Source organism: Brachionichthys hirsutus, chromosome 14 (assembly GCF_040956055.1).
Source record: "Brachionichthys hirsutus isolate HB-005 chromosome 14, CSIRO-AGI_Bhir_v1, whole genome shotgun sequence".
NCBI classification, from domain to species: Eukaryota; Metazoa; Chordata; class Actinopteri; order Lophiiformes; family Brachionichthyidae; genus Brachionichthys; species Brachionichthys hirsutus.
In genome coordinates this window covers 5,440,073-5,455,846 of record NC_090910.1, presented here as the reverse complement: position 1 = coordinate 5,455,846, position 15,774 = coordinate 5,440,073, and the positions used below count along the sequence as shown (strand labels likewise).

At 46.7% G+C, this 15,774-nt stretch overlaps 2 protein-coding genes across 2 annotated transcripts; one reads left to right on the top strand and one right to left on the bottom strand.

Moving 5' to 3' along the window:
• Nucleotides 1-5,719: 5,719 nt before the first annotated feature.
• On the bottom strand, nt 5,720-10,270 carry tm9sf1 (transmembrane 9 superfamily member 1). Its single transcript, XM_068748139.1, has 8 exons — nt 10,064-10,270; nt 9,727-9,858; nt 9,216-9,338; nt 8,757-9,115; nt 8,488-8,642; nt 8,156-8,341; nt 7,182-7,455; nt 5,720-6,330 (listed from the first exon to the last, which is right to left on the bottom strand). Exons 1-8 carry the CDS (start codon nt 10,268-10,270, stop codon nt 5,937-5,939), a joined length of 1,830 nt encoding a protein of 609 aa, XP_068604240.1. The 3' UTR covers nt 5,720-5,936.
• Nucleotides 10,271-12,388: 2,118 nt separating this feature from the next.
• Nucleotides 12,389-14,923, top strand: fen1 (flap structure-specific endonuclease 1). The gene is made up of 11 exons (XM_068747954.1): nt 12,389-12,508; nt 12,643-12,745; nt 12,827-12,929; nt 13,226-13,289; nt 13,363-13,472; nt 13,540-13,676; nt 13,799-13,865; nt 14,050-14,181; nt 14,263-14,414; nt 14,535-14,649; nt 14,789-14,923. The coding sequence occupies exons 1-11, from the start codon at nt 12,427-12,429 to the stop codon at nt 14,864-14,866; spliced, it is 1,143 nt and encodes a 380-aa protein (XP_068604055.1). The 5' UTR covers nt 12,389-12,426; the 3' UTR covers nt 14,867-14,923.
• The last annotated feature ends 851 nt before the right edge of the window (nt 14,924-15,774 follow it).

The window sequence follows — 15,774 nt, the reverse complement described above, 5'->3', positions numbered from 1 at the left end:
GGATTTACCCTGTTCAAGATTTTTTTAAACAAAAATATTCAGGTTATTGTGCATAAAAAAACACATGCTGGTACAAAAAAATCAAGTTTGATTGAAGACGTTTCACCTCTCTGTGGATTTACCCCTGAGCTGTATGACTGAGAACCTTAATTGTAAAATATACACTTGTATACTGATTTTTACTTAAAGATTGGTGCATATTATATACATCACAATTGAATTGTATCAAAACCTAATCGCTCCATGAGGACTTGATGAAAATTGGCTTATTTCTTGCAGATCAAGGTAAAAGGACAAATCAGGACAAAGGAACAGAAGAATTCATCATTCAATTTGTCCAAGTGGAGCAGCAGTCTAATTCAGCACAGCATTGTTTTTTTCCAATGTATCAATAATCCCCATCAGAATCTGCTGTTAGGCGTTTTTCAGAGGAACTAAGAACACGTTATTTTTAGTATTAAAACACTCGCAACCAACCACAAGGCGCCACACATTAGAAAATGTTGCTTAAATGTGGGTGCCTTAAGTGCAACATTTTCCCAGGTGGCTGACCTGCATCAAAGTCTTCCAGAGCATAGCAATGCTAATGGTTACAACAGCCCCCTCTACACAAACCTATACAATCAGGCCCCATTGTCCCCTAAATCCAGTCCAGATCAGAGAACTAGGTATAAAACGTGTATATGCTAATATTCCAATCATTCAACCACCATGCAGGTTGTTGGCTGTTAGCATGTGAATAAGAAAAGGGGCCCCGCCTGAGCAGACGTGTGCTAATGTGTGCTCAGGTGCTAATGCTCCAATCAGACCGATCGTTAGTCCACCATGCCATCCCCAACCGACCTCTCAAAGATGAGGGCACCAGGCACACAAACAACTATTTGGATGCTAATAGGAGTTCCTCTGTGTGAAAAGGTCAGAAGACCGAGGAGGGTTTGTGCCAGCGTATATCTCAAACCGAGAGGAACTGCGTTGACGTGGAAAGATCTTGTCTTTGAACACAGCAGTCAAAGATACATTTTAAATCCTGTCTGCAGATTTTTACTTCTGACAAACAGCACTTCCAAACACCATGTTGTGTCAAATACTTCTTAAGTAAGTGGCTTTAAAGCTTTGTGTGCTTTACGTTTTGTACCACACTTCACTATTTCTTAATATTCAACAATAATGCTGACTAGAAGTATTTCTGATCCATAAACGTTTTGTGGAAGAGATTCTGTATTTAGTCAACTGATTTGGGATTAAAACCTAAAACATAACACCATTAGGGGATTCAACAGACTCCAAAAAACACTCAAGCTAAAGTGCTGACAAAGCAACCTGCACAAACCTCCCCCAAGCAGCTCATCCCCCTGCAGGGCTTTATTCATTCATCTTGTCTGTTACCGGGTCGCGGGTCGTGCTGTAGACTATTCCAGAAGTCTACGGGTGATTTCACGTTGAAATAAAATAATAATAAATAATACAAGATGCAATTGTTGGAAAAATAAATAAAAATAGATTTATTGTTGGGTTAGAAGTCTATATAATACAGAAGAGGAACAAACAAACAAACAGCACCGGTCATATATTTTGAAATGTCTGGATACACATGGTGATCCAGATCATCATCAAAATATTCTGAATTGTTATTTGTATCTTTATACACCAACCATTAAATGTAAAAGTGAATCAGAGCCGAGGTGTATTTTTTTAACTGATTTCTGAATCCCTAAATGTTTTTTTTTACTGAACTAAATTATCTCAACTCGGATTTATTTATAAAGCACTTTAAACAACAAAAAGCTGAACCAAAGTGCTGTACACGAATAACCATAAAAATAAAGAAATCTAAACACACACGGGAAATAATAAAATAATAATTAAAGCCATTGAACAGACGATAAACAAAAATGTTTTGGAGCAGCAGCAGAAAACGGTCGGTGAGAACTTCCACTTGGACTTTGGCACCTCCAGCAGCAGAACTATGAATATGAATGAAGAGGCTCAGAGAGGTAGAAGCGGGGAAAGACCATTTAAAGACTTAAAAACAAGGAAAATAATATTAGGATTAATTCTAAACTGCACATAGTCAGTGAAGTGAGGCCAGAATGGGATGCAATGACTCCAAAATAAAGCGCATTACAGTATTGCAGCCTAGATGTGATAAAGGCTTTAATTACAATTTTAAAAAGCCTTTTTTTTAAAATCCAGACTGGTATCCAGATCTCACAATTTAATGGGATCTAAATGAGACCGAGATCCGTGCAGCAGTTTCCCCGTAACAACAATAACATCCATGGCGGAAGTAACAAAAGCAAAAACATAAAAAATATTCTAGTAAAGAAACAGCAGCGGAATCCGGTCATTCGTATTTTAGTCACGTCCTTTTGTCTCTAAACCTGGAACTGATATTTAAATGAGAAGAATCAACCGCCGTAGCAAATGAGGTGTGGCAGGGGGGGGGGGGTTGTGTTGCGCCCCCCCCCCCCCGCCTCACCTGCACGCCCTTAAAACGAAGCCGCCGGCCCGGCGATGCGCGCAAACTCCGGACGTCTGTTGGCGTTGCTGCTTCTTTCTTTTTTTTTGGACTCGACCGGTTGGAGCTTTATTCGGCGTGCCGGTGCACTCCGCGCACTGGTGCGCTGCAGCCGCCCCGAACCTCGAACCTCTGACCTCTGACCTCGAACCGGACTCAAGCGCCGCTGACGCCGCTTCGCCGCTTGTTCCGCGTCGCAGCGCAACGAGCGGAATGGCATCTTGCTTGGTGCATCTGGTTTACGACGAGTGCCTCCAGTTCCGTTCGTACACGTTCGCCGCCGACGACGCCTCGCCCGGAAAGGCGCACGGATGTAAGGAGCGCACCTATTTGAGAAACGACCCGGGAGCCCAGAACAGCGCCGCCGCCGGTACCGAGGGGTCCCCGCCGAAGTGCGCGGGGGAGCGCCGCGCTTTCCGGTGCCAGGGCGCGCGTGGCGGCATCGAACCGAATCCTCTGCAGCGTCAGGAAGGAATGAACGGAGAAAACGGCGCAAACGGAATCCCGCCGGCCAGCGGCGATTCCAGCATCGATCCGGGGCGCGTTTCTCCAGGTGTGTATTTACTGGTCGGATAAATTTGTCGCACGAAAAAAGGTTCCATCTTTAAAGTGTGAAAGTTGCGCCGTTTTCAAGTAAAATGAAGGAATGAACGACAAAAGTGAGAAATAAAGGTTTAGTGGAAACTTCTCGCTAGAGAGTCTGAACAATAATAATTATTTTGATCTGGTTGGATTCATTAGCTGGAGTGCGTTTTCACAAATTTAAATGTCTTAATGCATCAATTTTGTTATATTACAAATTCAATGAATGCTGATTGATCCTGGATGTAATGGAGCTGATTCTATATTTTTTTTAGAATCCAGCTCACAGTTCGATTCTTCTCTCGTAGATTCGTGGAGTTCCGGCAGCCACGGCGAGGAAGGCTTCCTGCAGATGATCTCCGATATCTTCACAAAGCCGGACGGTTACGGCGAGTTGAGCAAGAAGGGCCCGGCCGTTTCCAGCTGCATGATGGAGGAGCTGCAGCCCGAGGGCGCGCTGAACGAGGTGATCGGCGTCAAGCCCGAACCGCCGGCCGTCTCCACGCCGCCCTCTTTGCCCAACGCCAAGATGCGTAGAACCTTCACAGAGAGGCAGATGGATGTCCTCGTCCGGCGCTTCAACCTGCACCGGTACCTCCCCCCGTCTGAAATGAAGAGCCTGGCAGAGATAGCCGGACTCACCTACAAACAGGTGAGGAGCGCGCGCGGAACCAACCGGGATGGGAAATGTTCCGTAGACGCGTTCTGATCTCCTGTAATCTCCTTGTTCAAAGGTCAAGACTTGGTTCCAGAACCGAAGGATGAAACTCAGGAAGCACCAGAAGGACAACGGCTGGGCGTCCGAGCGCTACGGTGCCAGCAGGGGCAACCCGGCGGGTGGATTTGTTCCCCCACATATGCAGCCTGTAAGGAGAGCTCTCATTTGGCAGCGGCGCAACAACGAGAATATCAGAAACTCATTTTAACTTGTCTTTAAGTCTTTTCAAGGAGATGCGCATCCTCTGCTCCGGAAGCTTTACAACCAGCACGTGATGAGGGCGACCTTCCAGAGGCCCGCCCCCCAGAGCCTGGCTTCGTATGATGTTGTGGTTTCTGGGGTCAGAGCACATGCCTTCTACCCCATGGGCTCCGGTGTCCACGGAGGACCTGCTTCCTACCCCGGTGTCCACGGAGGACCTGCTTCCTACCCCGGTGTCCACGGAGGACCTGCTTCCTACCCCGGTGTCCACGGAGGACCTGCTTCCTACCCCGGTGTCCATGGAGGACCTGCTTCCTACCCCAATGTCCACGGAGGACCTGCTTCCTACCACACGGGCTCCGGTGTCCACGGAGGACCTGCTTCCTACCCCAACGTCCATGGAGGACCTGCTTCCTACCACACAGCCTCAAGTGTCCACGGAGGACTTGCGTCCTACCACACGGGCTCCAGTGTCCATGGAGGACCTGCTTCCTACCCCAGTGTCCACGGAGGACCTGCTTCCTACCCCAGTGTCCACGGAGGACCTGCTGGCCCCCCCACTGGCTCTGATGTCCATGGAGTACCTGCTAGCTCCCCCATGGGCTCCAGTGTTCACAGAGTACCTGTTGGCTACACCACCTGGTCTTCTGGTCCACACCAGGCTGCGGTGCCACAGGCCAATGGCTGGCCTGCAACCCCGGGCGTCAGCCACTGTGAATTCGGGGCCCCTGATATATCTGCACACGACCAAGGCTTCGAGATGGAGAATGAGACGCCGGACAAGATGACATGATGACACAAATGCCGCCTTTGCTCGTGTCCGCCGGTGCTCGATGCTCCTCACCATCTATGCTTACTGTAGGTCGCTAACTAAGAGTACCTTCTGTCAGACTGGGCGTGCAGGACTGGCTGCATTCAAAGGGATTTTACCCTGGCCTTAATTATATGTATTTTTGATATTCGTTTTAGACAATTTCAGGACAAGAGCTTGGTTTTGTGTTTTTTTTTGTTTGCATTGCATATTTAATGTGCACATTTCAATAGAGGTTCATTCTGGCATTCTTTTAACTGTTTTTGCTCTGATTTTACTGTGCATGGTTAATTATTTAGCTGCGTGATCTGATGTGAAGGAGAAGACGTGGACAAAACGGGCTGCACACCTCCCCGTCTGCCACTGGGTGGCAGGGGCCGCGTCTTCACAATGTAAACTGCTAAACTGAGATGCATGCCTTTCAAGTTTTAGTATATTTGCTCCATATTGTATTTTTGTTCAAATAAAAGAAAAAAAAACAAATGAATGTGTGATTCTTGGAAAAACTAGACAAGAGTTGTTTGGTGATATCATATTCAAATTTATTTAAAATACTATTTACATCAGAAGCAAACAATGATCTCGCCGACCCCCCCCCCCCCCATCACCAATATTTTACTCGTCGATTTGAAAAGGAATTCCTTTGATCCTTGTCTTCCTGACATGGAAAAGTTTCTTGGTTGCCACGTTTATAAGTGCAGAGGAATATTAATTAAATGGAATATAGAGTAGATGCAGTCTAAGCCCTGATTTAACCTGTAAAACAAAATGGACGCTGCAGCACACAAAGATTAAATCCAGTCACATCAATGAGCTTTTTCCTCATTGGCTCCCGACGGGACCCCGATCCCGACCCCCCCCCCCCCCCTTTGTACACAAACACCCCACGCTATCCAGACTCACCCTTCACTATTGAGCGCATCATCCCTTCTTCCAATGAGAGACCCTTGATTACTAGCGCCCGACAAATCAAGATACGCTCCCCGTGTCTCCTCCCATTAACCCTGCAGGAGGTGTAAATTGCGTGTGAATGAACGACTCGTCAATGTGTGTGTGTGTGTGTGTGCGTGCATAAAGCTGTTCCTCCATATGCACAGATCTTCTCTTCAATCCATCTTGAGGCTGCGGTAGATGTAGCGAATAAACGCCAGCGAGGCCCAGAACGACACGCTTCCCAGCATCAGCGAGAAGACCATCGCCGTGAGCAGCGAGTAGCCGAAGAACTCCGTGGTCTGCACCAGGCCGCTCATGGAGGAGCGGTTCCGGTAGTAGAAAACCGAGTAGACGAAGATGAAAAGGCCGGTGGAGCCGGTGCTGAGCACGCTCCGCCACCACCAACGGTAGTCCTCGCCAGACAGCAGGAAGTAGGTGAGCGCCACGGAGATGCAGGCGCCCACTGAGAGGAGGATGGCGAAGACGCACAGCAGGATGCCGTAGAGGGTGTAGTACTCCCTGCCCCACACGGTGGCGAAGATGTAGTACAACTCCACTGAGATGGCACTGAGGGGGACAGAGGGAAGAGAGGGCGTGAGCGTGTGCAAATTAACGCCAAGGAAATATGTCAATAGAGTATTCACTCGTGGTAAATAATCAGGTCAGACGACGCAAAAGGATCAGTTTCAATGCAACAAAAAGTTTCAGACAGACTAAAAACTAAAACTCAGGGAGAGCAGACCTCGTTCCCCTCATGATTAGATCTACACCGTCCACATGGTGATCTGGATCATCACCAAAAGGTTCTAAAGTGTTCTTGGTGTCTTTATACGGCAACCATGAAAAGTTAAAGTGAATCGGAGTTGATTTTCTAACAATCAGTAAATGGAGTTTTCAATGTTAAAATGTAATGTTTTTTTCCCAACGTCATTCTGGATCCGATCCAGATTAAATTTGTAGGTGAGATAGAGACCCTCCACCCTACATGACGGTGTCAAATTCCATGGACATCGGTCAATAATCAACCGAGATACCGAGGAAATGTTTTTGAAGTGCCGTTGACTGCAATGTTAATGAAAGTTTCAAACTGATTCAGAATCCAGGATCTCTTCTGGATCAATACCAAAATGTAATCACCTGTTCCTGATAACATTCTCAACATTTCCTGAAGATTTCACCAAGAGCCGTCCAGAACCTTTTGAGGTATCTTGCTAACAAACAAATGCTAACAAACATAACCCCCGCCTCGGTGGAGGTAAAAATATTCTAGACCTAAATGATAAATATAGACATTAAATAAAATAATACTCAAAAGTGTCCTTTAAGAATATTTGAAGAATCTGACAAATGCTCCAAGGTGAAAGGAAAAAAACAATAAAACTGCCTTTTGCTGTCGGTCAAAGCCAAAAACGTCTCACCTGAACGGCAGGAAGCCGCCAATGGCCATGTGCACCACGGCGTGCTTGTACCAGGGCTGCGTGGGGATCTGGCGGGCAATGTTACGAGTGCGGCAGGGAGCCTGGAAGCAGCCAGCTCGGTTCTTTCCCACAATTCCACCGATGACCGTCAGCGGAAAGCCAACCAGCACCCAGGCTCCCAGCAAGAGCAGCACGGTGGTGGCTGGCAGCGCCTGGGTGGAGCCGCTCCACCAGTGAACGGAGTTCACGACGCTCCACGTCAGGAAGAGAGGAGCTGGAAGAGTGGCCGTTGATTGTTAAAAGATAAGGAGATGTAATAGTTTGAGAACTAAAAAAGATAAAGAACTTATTATGTGTTCAATTTGACCAGGAATATTTCATGTGCGATGAAAATATTCATGCAAAGAATGAATGCTGTAAATCATGAACTCTATAGAGAAGAGTGATCTTTTACAGAACACTAATGGCGGCTGCTTTGATCACCTATTGATAAACCCCTTCTGAAAATAATTATATCCATTGTGTTGGTCTAAACTATAGAAATACATCCATAAACATTTACCTATTTTCATCTCCACAAATGTTCAGAATTATAAAAAATACAGTTTAAGTTGAACCTCAGTTCCAGCTCAACATAAACAACATCATGAAGACAGTTCCAAATCTCCACAAGAAAAAAAAACATTTGAAATAAAAAATTTCTTTTATATTCTTCCAAGCATCTTTTCTTCAAATTGATGATGTCATTTAAGTCGCATAAATGGGAAAACTATAAATACCAAATCAATATAGTAGCAAACAGCAGCTAATCGGATTCCATAAACTGTGAGGATATTAATAAACATGGTTTTAATTAGCTGTGAATCTGGGTATAATGCATCCAGCCATTGAATAAAGATAGCCGGTCTCCTCGGGCAACGAGACATTAGTACACAGAATGGCGCCGGACGCCGGAGACATTCCACTGGACTCACCGGAGAAGAGCGACGACGTGAGGATGATGTTCCACACCCAGTGCTGCCCGTTGATCTGCGTGTAGAAGCTGCAGGACACGTAGCCTGACACGCAGCTGGTCAGAGCGTACAGGACGATCGCAGCAGAGTTGATGGCGCCGTGGCGGTGCATGCTGAACATCCCCAGCAGCGCCATGACGATGATTCCTACAAAAAAAAAAGAAAAAAAGAAAAACGAGGTTAGCATTAAGAGGGACGAGCCCCCGTATAACGATCGGGGTCGGTTCCCGGCACAAAGACGCTTCGCACTTTTAAGGGACGACTTTGTCATCCTGTGAGAAATGAAGGCCAACCTGTGGCGAGCGTGAGGAACTGCGCCCCGACCCCCAGCACGGCACACAGCAGGCTCTTGTAAGGGGGGAATCTGAAGACATCGGTGTGTATGATCTTCCAGCCGTTGTCTCCCTGGTCCAGGTCGTCGCAGCTGCCGTCCTCCTCCACGTTGTACCTGCAGAGGAAGGACAAAATGGCGTCGGCACAGAAAGCTCGAGAGGAACGTACAGTCAGAAATAAATGCTAAAGAGGATTCTGTGATGCTGATGGTTTCTCGCACAACACTGACCTGGCAAAATCGTTCTTGAGGACCCGCATGAGGATGATGATGACGAAGCCCAGCAGCAGCACCACCAGAACCAGCGAGTTAATGATGGACAGCCAGTGGATCTCCAACGTCTTGGGGAAGAACGAATGGTCCCGGAGGCGCTCGGCCCTCCGGGACTGAGGCAGGCTGGACTTGAACCAGTGCACGCTGTAGGTGTGGGTGACCGTCAGGCTGCCTCCACCCACCCCGACTCCGCCGACCGCCGCGCCGGCCCCCTCCTCCAGGGGGACGGGCTTGACTTCTTTTACGGTGACGTTGGCGAAAATGACGGCGTCGCCGTTGTACTCGACGTTGAAGTCGAGATGGGTCCATAAGCTCACCTGTAGAGGTAGAGAGAGAGAGAGAGAGAGAGAGAGTTCAACTAGAATAGGACAATCATTTGTCCATTTATCGTCCATCGAGCCCACGGACGCCGTTTACCTTGTGGCTGTGAGGCAGGAAGCCGTTCTCCTCAATGTAGCCCACAAAACCCCAGATTGGAATATCATCCAGGACGAATTCAAAGTAGAACAATTCCTCGATGGCCTCGCGAAGCTGGTCCACCTGACACACACACACACACACACACACACACAAATCCAGAATCACATTCTTTGATCTACAATGTTCTACAATGTTTGGGCCTGATTCCAGCCGGATTCAGTGAGACATTTGTTCCGACATTTGTTCCTACATTTGTTCCGACATTTGTTCCGACATTTATTCCGACATTTATTCCGACACTTGTTCCGACATTTGTTCCGACATCAGCCCTCCAGAGTGAAACCATCAGAGCCACGACGGCCGTTAGCGTACCGTGAGAAGTCTAAACGATAACCTAAAAGTTGTAGTTCCATCATCTCGAATATTTAAGCACGAGGAACAAGAAACAATCGAAGCTTTAATTTAATTTAATTTAAAGAGACGTTACGCCAGGATGATTATATAATACCTGCTTCTCTGAAAGAGTGAGATGGCAAAGAACTTTTTTCACCACTGGGACATTGAATGGGACGTGATACAACGACTCTGCCATGCGGTCACCATCCAACACCTCTCCCAGGTTCAGGGACTTGTGATGCACCTGAGGAAGACGAAGCATCAGTGAGGAATCGTTTTAGGAGCAAAGCCGTGAAGTAGCGCTAGATTTAAATAAACTAAAAACAACACGGTCACCCTCCTGATTTGTGCGATTGCGTGTGTGTGCGTGTGTGTGCGTGTGTGTGTTGTCTCTTCTGTTTGAATGAAAGGAGCCTATTAACACGCAGTTGAACAGAACGCAGGCTGACCTGGTCGGGCCTGCAAACAGGCAGCGTGTAGTAGTGATACGTCTCCTGGGGGTTGTGATAAGGCCCCACTTTGTTGACGTAGAGAGTCACATTGTCGCCCTCCTTGTAGCCCGCCGCCCAGCCAGAGAGCAGGAGCAGAATGGAGATGCAGGGCAGGTCCATCGGCCTCCGGCGGCCTCCTGCTCGGGGTCCAGTTCCACACGGCATGATCGCCTGTGGCAAAGACAGGAGGAGGAGCAGACGCCATTCAAGATGGACGCCCACGCCGTGAGACTTGAGAGACGGGCTCTCGTTTCAAAATGAGCTCGTATCAATGTGTTTTTTTATACACACAATACAAGATGTGGTTAAAAATGGAGAATTTGAATGGTTTCATCTGTTCAGAAGTACTAGTACTCAGAAGTACTGCTTTCCTGAGTAGCGTCACGGCTGCAGGTCTGATTTCAAACCCTTTTGGGCCATCAATCACGTCTTTCTCAAGCATTCGATTACGTATTTAACGTTGAATTTCAACAGCGAAGCGATCCGTCCTTGTAATGGCATCGAGTCAGAGAACGGCTCAGACAGACAGCAGCAGTGAAATGGCTGCATCAAAGCAAACCCAAGACACGCCCCCCCCCCCCCCCATTGGCCTTGGAAATAAATTCTGCTTCTATGATCAATCATTTGGAATTTGATAACCTCCTCCAACAACGCTTGTTCAAGGAGGTGATGTGTGCATCCTTGATCATTGATTGCCTGCCTTCCTGCTTGGTATCGATTGATCACCTCTTCACGTTCACCATTTTGACTATTATTACTGGACTTTGGGCTTGTCCCGTGAGGGGTCACAGCAGCAAATCAATGTTCTCCACTTCACCACCAGGACAAAAGGGGCTTTCTTTTAAAATGCATTGTTAATGTCATGACAATAATTATAGGGCAATAAAAAATAGTAGTAATAAAACTCATGACTCCATCCTTAGATCCAGATCAAAGTAATTTTGATTTTTAAGATCCGGATTGTGAACGGGATCTGGAATATTGGAGATTTTATTTGATTTTTTAACCCATAATAAACAAACTGCTGCTGGATTGTGTTTGTTCCAAGGCCTGGAAACTGTTTTCATGTTGTTTCTCCCCTTTTACAATGGCGCTGGCTGAAGTATGCTCTCTCTCTCTCTGCGTTGTTCTCTTTTTAGGCCCCGATTTGCAAAACAAACAAACAAATAATACAGAACGAGATAACGAAAAGCAGACTTGCCAGTATCGATATTTGTTAACGAAGTCTCAGCGCTGCAGATCCTCCGGATTCCTCCGGATCCGGGCCACGACCGTCTCCTCTCCGCTCCGACGCTAAATATCAACGCAGAACTCTGGAGCTAAACATGCTAGCAGGTTGTTCCTCGGGTTCGTAATCCAGGCACATGAAGAACTTTTTTTTTTTTTTACTCGAGACGGCGTGGAAGAGGACGACTGACTCCACGTCATCTCATATTTTAAAATAACGCATTAGATTGAGTTTTTCCGGAGTGGGCGGGGAAACACGCCGAGGACGTAAAACTGTTCCCCGCATTCGACCACGCCCCCTCCCACGAGCAGCGTGGGGTTGTTTTGTTTTATTTGTCTTCTTCAACGCGAGCGAAAAACCGAGATTTTCACGCCTTTTCCTGAGCTCTATTATTTTTCCGTGTAAACCGGATTTCCTGTAACCTCGACGAGCCAATGGAATCTCGTTTCAGTACTTCCTTGTAACAAATCAGACCTGTGCAATCAAACACGCACGCTCGATGCGAACGTTTCTTGCGCATTTGACGATCGCGCGCTCGACGGATTGATTATTGATGCCTGCCATTTGATTTCCCGCGAAATACACGCGACGTCTCGCTGCCGAGATTCCGGGACGAGAACACGAACAGCAGCGTTGCAGCCGGGCGGTGAGTTGTAAACAATGAAACGATCTAACGCGCTGCAATAAGAGTCATTATAAACGCTGTTATACGCAGGTGGAATGTGCGTTATTAATACTTTGTGATTATTTATGTTTCAGTCACCCCACCTCGCTACATTTAGCATTTTGCTGCAAAGTTAGCTTCCTTCCTGAACACATTTTAGCCTTGCATCCCCGTTTTCTTTTAAAAAAACCCTGTAATTTAATGTCTTATGACAAATCTTACCTTCCGTATTAAATGTTACTAATCGATCACAGATATTTACAGCAACGAGCCGATTGCCCCACATTTAAATCAGGTTTAAAATGTTGCGTTTTATGTTCCAGTTTTAGGGAGCACTGACCAGGGTCGATGTAAAAAACAACAATAATGCTATTAACACATTTCTTTTCCAGACGTTGGTGACATTAGTTTAAAATTGATCTCATCACAATGGGAATACACGGACTTGCAAAGCTGATCGCTGATCAAGCCCCCGCTGCCATCAAAGAGCAAGAAATCAAGAACTACTTCGGTAACTATTTCACGTCAAATAAGCATAATCTGCTTTATAATAGATAGTTAATTCTCTTTAATGTCTTTCTTCCAAGTCTCTGCTACTGAAAATGAAAAATAATTCGCTGACTGCTCTTTGGAACGTTTTTCCAGGCAGGAAGATTGCTATCGATGCCTCCATGTGCATGTACCAGTTCCTGATTGCTGTGCGACAGGACGGCAACGTCCTGCAGAGCGAGGACGGGGAGACGACCAGGTGGACGCATCCGGACACATTAAGATCTTAAACACGAAGCGGAATTGTTTTTTGACGCCCTGCTTTGCTCTTTTTGTTCAGCCATCTGATGGGAATGTTCTACAGGACAATCCGCATGCTTGAGCACGGCATCAAACCCGTGTATGTGTTTGACGGCAAGCCCCCACAGCTGAAGTCATCAGAGGTTCGCTTTGGCATTCTGCCGTTGCAGAAGTGTTCATTCGATTGGATTAAATGTGATTTAAAGTATTTGGAAATGTGTGTGTGGGGGGGGGGGAACTTAAAGGAAGGATTCAGGAGGGAAATGATTCACCCCTCCGGTCCACAAGCCCGAGTCCTGGAGCGACTGGCGCCCCAAAGGAATTTTAAGGAAGTCACGGAAGTGAATTGAAATGTGAAAAAATATGTTTCACAGACTTCAATGATGAGAAATTCATGGCAACAAACACACAAACGCTTTTCTCTTTTCTTTACCCACAGTTGGAGAAGAGGGGGGAGAGGAGGGCGGAGGCGGAGAAGCAGTTGGCTCAGGCCCAGGAAGCCGGTACAGTCGATGCTTCTCTCACGTCAGTTTGGGTTTATATATTATGGAATATATTCTTTTGTCTTTGCCGTAGGTGAACGAGAGAATATCGAAAAGTTCAGCAAGCGTCTGGTGAAAGTCACCAAGCAGCACAATGACGAGTGCAAGAAGCTGCTGGCCCTGATGGGAGTCCCTTACATCGAGGTTAGAGGTCAGAGAGATGCTTCTGTGACGGGAGCGGCGGGATGAAGCTGTGGCTTTTACGCTGCAGGCTCCGTGTGAGGCCGAGGCCAGCTGTGCTGCATTGGTCAAAGCGGGGAAGGTCTTTGCCACGGCGACGGAGGATATGGACGGACTGACCTTCGGGACAAACGTCCTCCTCCGACATCTCACCGCCAGCGAAGCAAAGTAACGTTGGACCTGCGTCCCGTTGTTGCACCGTTTATTGTATCATGTATCGTCCTTTCTTACTCACGAACGGAGAGTCGGGGGCGGAGTTTATAATTCATCGGGGATTTATTTATTTGTAGGAAACTTCCCATTCAAGAGTTTCACTTCAGTCGAATTCTGCAGGACATCAGCCTGACCAACGAGCAGGTACTTCCCTTCGTCTTCATCTCTTGTGACGGTCTTCATTTAGTCTTTCTCTCGTTGATTAGATATCCCGCTTACCGAATGGCGTCTTTAAAATCCTCCCCTCGTGACTTTACCTCGGTGCGTCACAAACACAGTCCGGGGGGGGCGGTTCAGAGCACCACTGATCCTTCTCTTTCCCTTTCAGTTCATAGACTTGTGTATTCTGCTGGGCTGCGACTACTGTGGCACCATTAAGGGGATCGGACCAAAGAGAGCCATCGACCTGATCAAGCAGCACGGCTCCATCGAGGAGATCCTCGACAACATCGACCTGAACGTGAGTCGCTGTCTGCTGCCTTCCAGTTTAACCTCGGGGGGGGTTAAATTCTTTGTGCACCTCTTGCTCTTCTTCTTGCAGAAGCACGCTGCTCCAGAGGACTGGCTCTACAAAGAGGCCCGGGATTTGTTTTTGAAGCCAGAGGTGATCGATTGTTCCACGGTGGAGCTGAAATGGAGCGAGCCGGATGAGGAGGGACTGATCCGGTTCATGTGCGAAGAGAAACAGTTCAGGTGAGAGCAGCGAGGAAGCAGCCAGTCACACCGATTTAGAATGAGGGGCTTTAAGGCACTGGAACGCACCAACCTGTTTCACGGTATTGATTGATTGATTGATTGAGTCTCTGTGTGCAGCGAGGACAGGATGCGTAACGGCTGTAAGAAGATAGCAAAGAGCCGGCAGGGCAGCACGCAGGGACGACTGGACTCGTTCTTCACCGTCACTGGATCGCTGTCCTCCAAACGGAAGGTCGAGTCAGGAAAACCTTTTCTATTGCAGCTCACGTAGGAGCAAACAGTTCATGTTTCTGTTTTACGTGTTTGTTTTCCCTTTTTAAATGCCAAACTTAGGAGTTCTATTTATTTTTATTTTATTTTTGCCTGCGTAGGAAACCGAGACGAAAGGATCAGCAAAGAAGAAGCAGAAGACGGGGGCCACGCCAGGCAAATTTAGGAAGGGAAAATAGTCCGAACGCGATGCAGCTCTCTTTTTTTGAAACTTGTTCTCCGTTATTGAATAAATGTAATGAGGTCTTTGTCGAAGCCTTTTTATTTCTCATTTGTGGTCAGCAGGATGTTGAAAGCCTTCGCCGCGGCTTTTTTCCACTTGGTATTTTGGAAACGTTTAGTTTTATATTGGGTGGTACATACGGATCATTTCCTGATATACACATGCATCTCAAATATGTTTTTTTTAATATCATGGAACAGTTACATTTTTTTCTGTGATTTAATTCAAGCGGTGAAAATGTCCTATATTTATAGGTTTACTACACAAACTTTAATTCTGATCATTCTGACTAACCAGCTCATCAAAACATCTGGTATCTCAAAATACAAGAATATGTCATAAGATTAGTAAAAAAAAAAAGGAACTCCAGAACAATATATGTAAACCATGCTGGTTCTGCATGGAAGCAACCAGCCTGTTGTGGGTTCTGGTGTTTCTCATCTTCCTCTTGACAGTAGCCCACAGGTTCTCTGTTGGGTACAGGTCAGGTGACTTGGTGGGGTCGATCGAAGAAAAAAGATTTGCAACCAAAAATAATGATGTTGATAGATAATAATAATGGTCTTGTTTGCAAATATTTTTTTTATTTGCGAATCCTTTACTTGCGTTGACTTGCAGTCGTGATCTCCTGGTGTCTTCCCTTCCTTGTCGCGTGTGCTGAAACCGACCGAGAGAGTCGCAGCATTTATACTGCCTAAACTGTGATTAAATCAAACTTGGGATGAAGTATTCTAATATGTCGAGACTTGTTTCGAGTCGTTTCTCTGCAAGCAGCGGCAGTGGCTGACATTACTGTAAAGACTGAGTATATATATATATCCTTGAGAGTGGTTCCTCCACGCCCACGCACGGTGCACAGTGCCC

Coding starts and splice junctions, on each gene's coding strand:
- tm9sf1 (XM_068748139.1), bottom strand. CDS start 10,270: ATGCCGTGTGGAACTGGACCCCGAGCAGGAGGCCGCCGGAGGCCGATG. Junction 9,339..9,726: donor TCACTCTTTCAGAGAAGCAG/GTATTATATAAT, acceptor TGTGTGTGTCAG/GTGGACCAGCTTCGCGAGGC. Junction 8,342..8,487: donor GTTCCTCACGCTCGCCACAG/GTTGGCCTTCAT, acceptor TTTTTTTTGTAG/GAATCATCGTCATGGCGCTG.
- fen1 (XM_068747954.1), top strand. CDS start 12,427: ATGGGAATACACGGACTTGCAAAGCTGATCGCTGATCAAGCCCCCGCT. Junction 13,290..13,362: donor GGCTCAGGCCCAGGAAGCCG/GTACAGTCGATG, acceptor TCTTTGCCGTAG/GTGAACGAGAGAATATCGAA. Junction 14,650..14,788: donor CGCTGTCCTCCAAACGGAAG/GTCGAGTCAGGA, acceptor TTGCCTGCGTAG/GAAACCGAGACGAAAGGATC.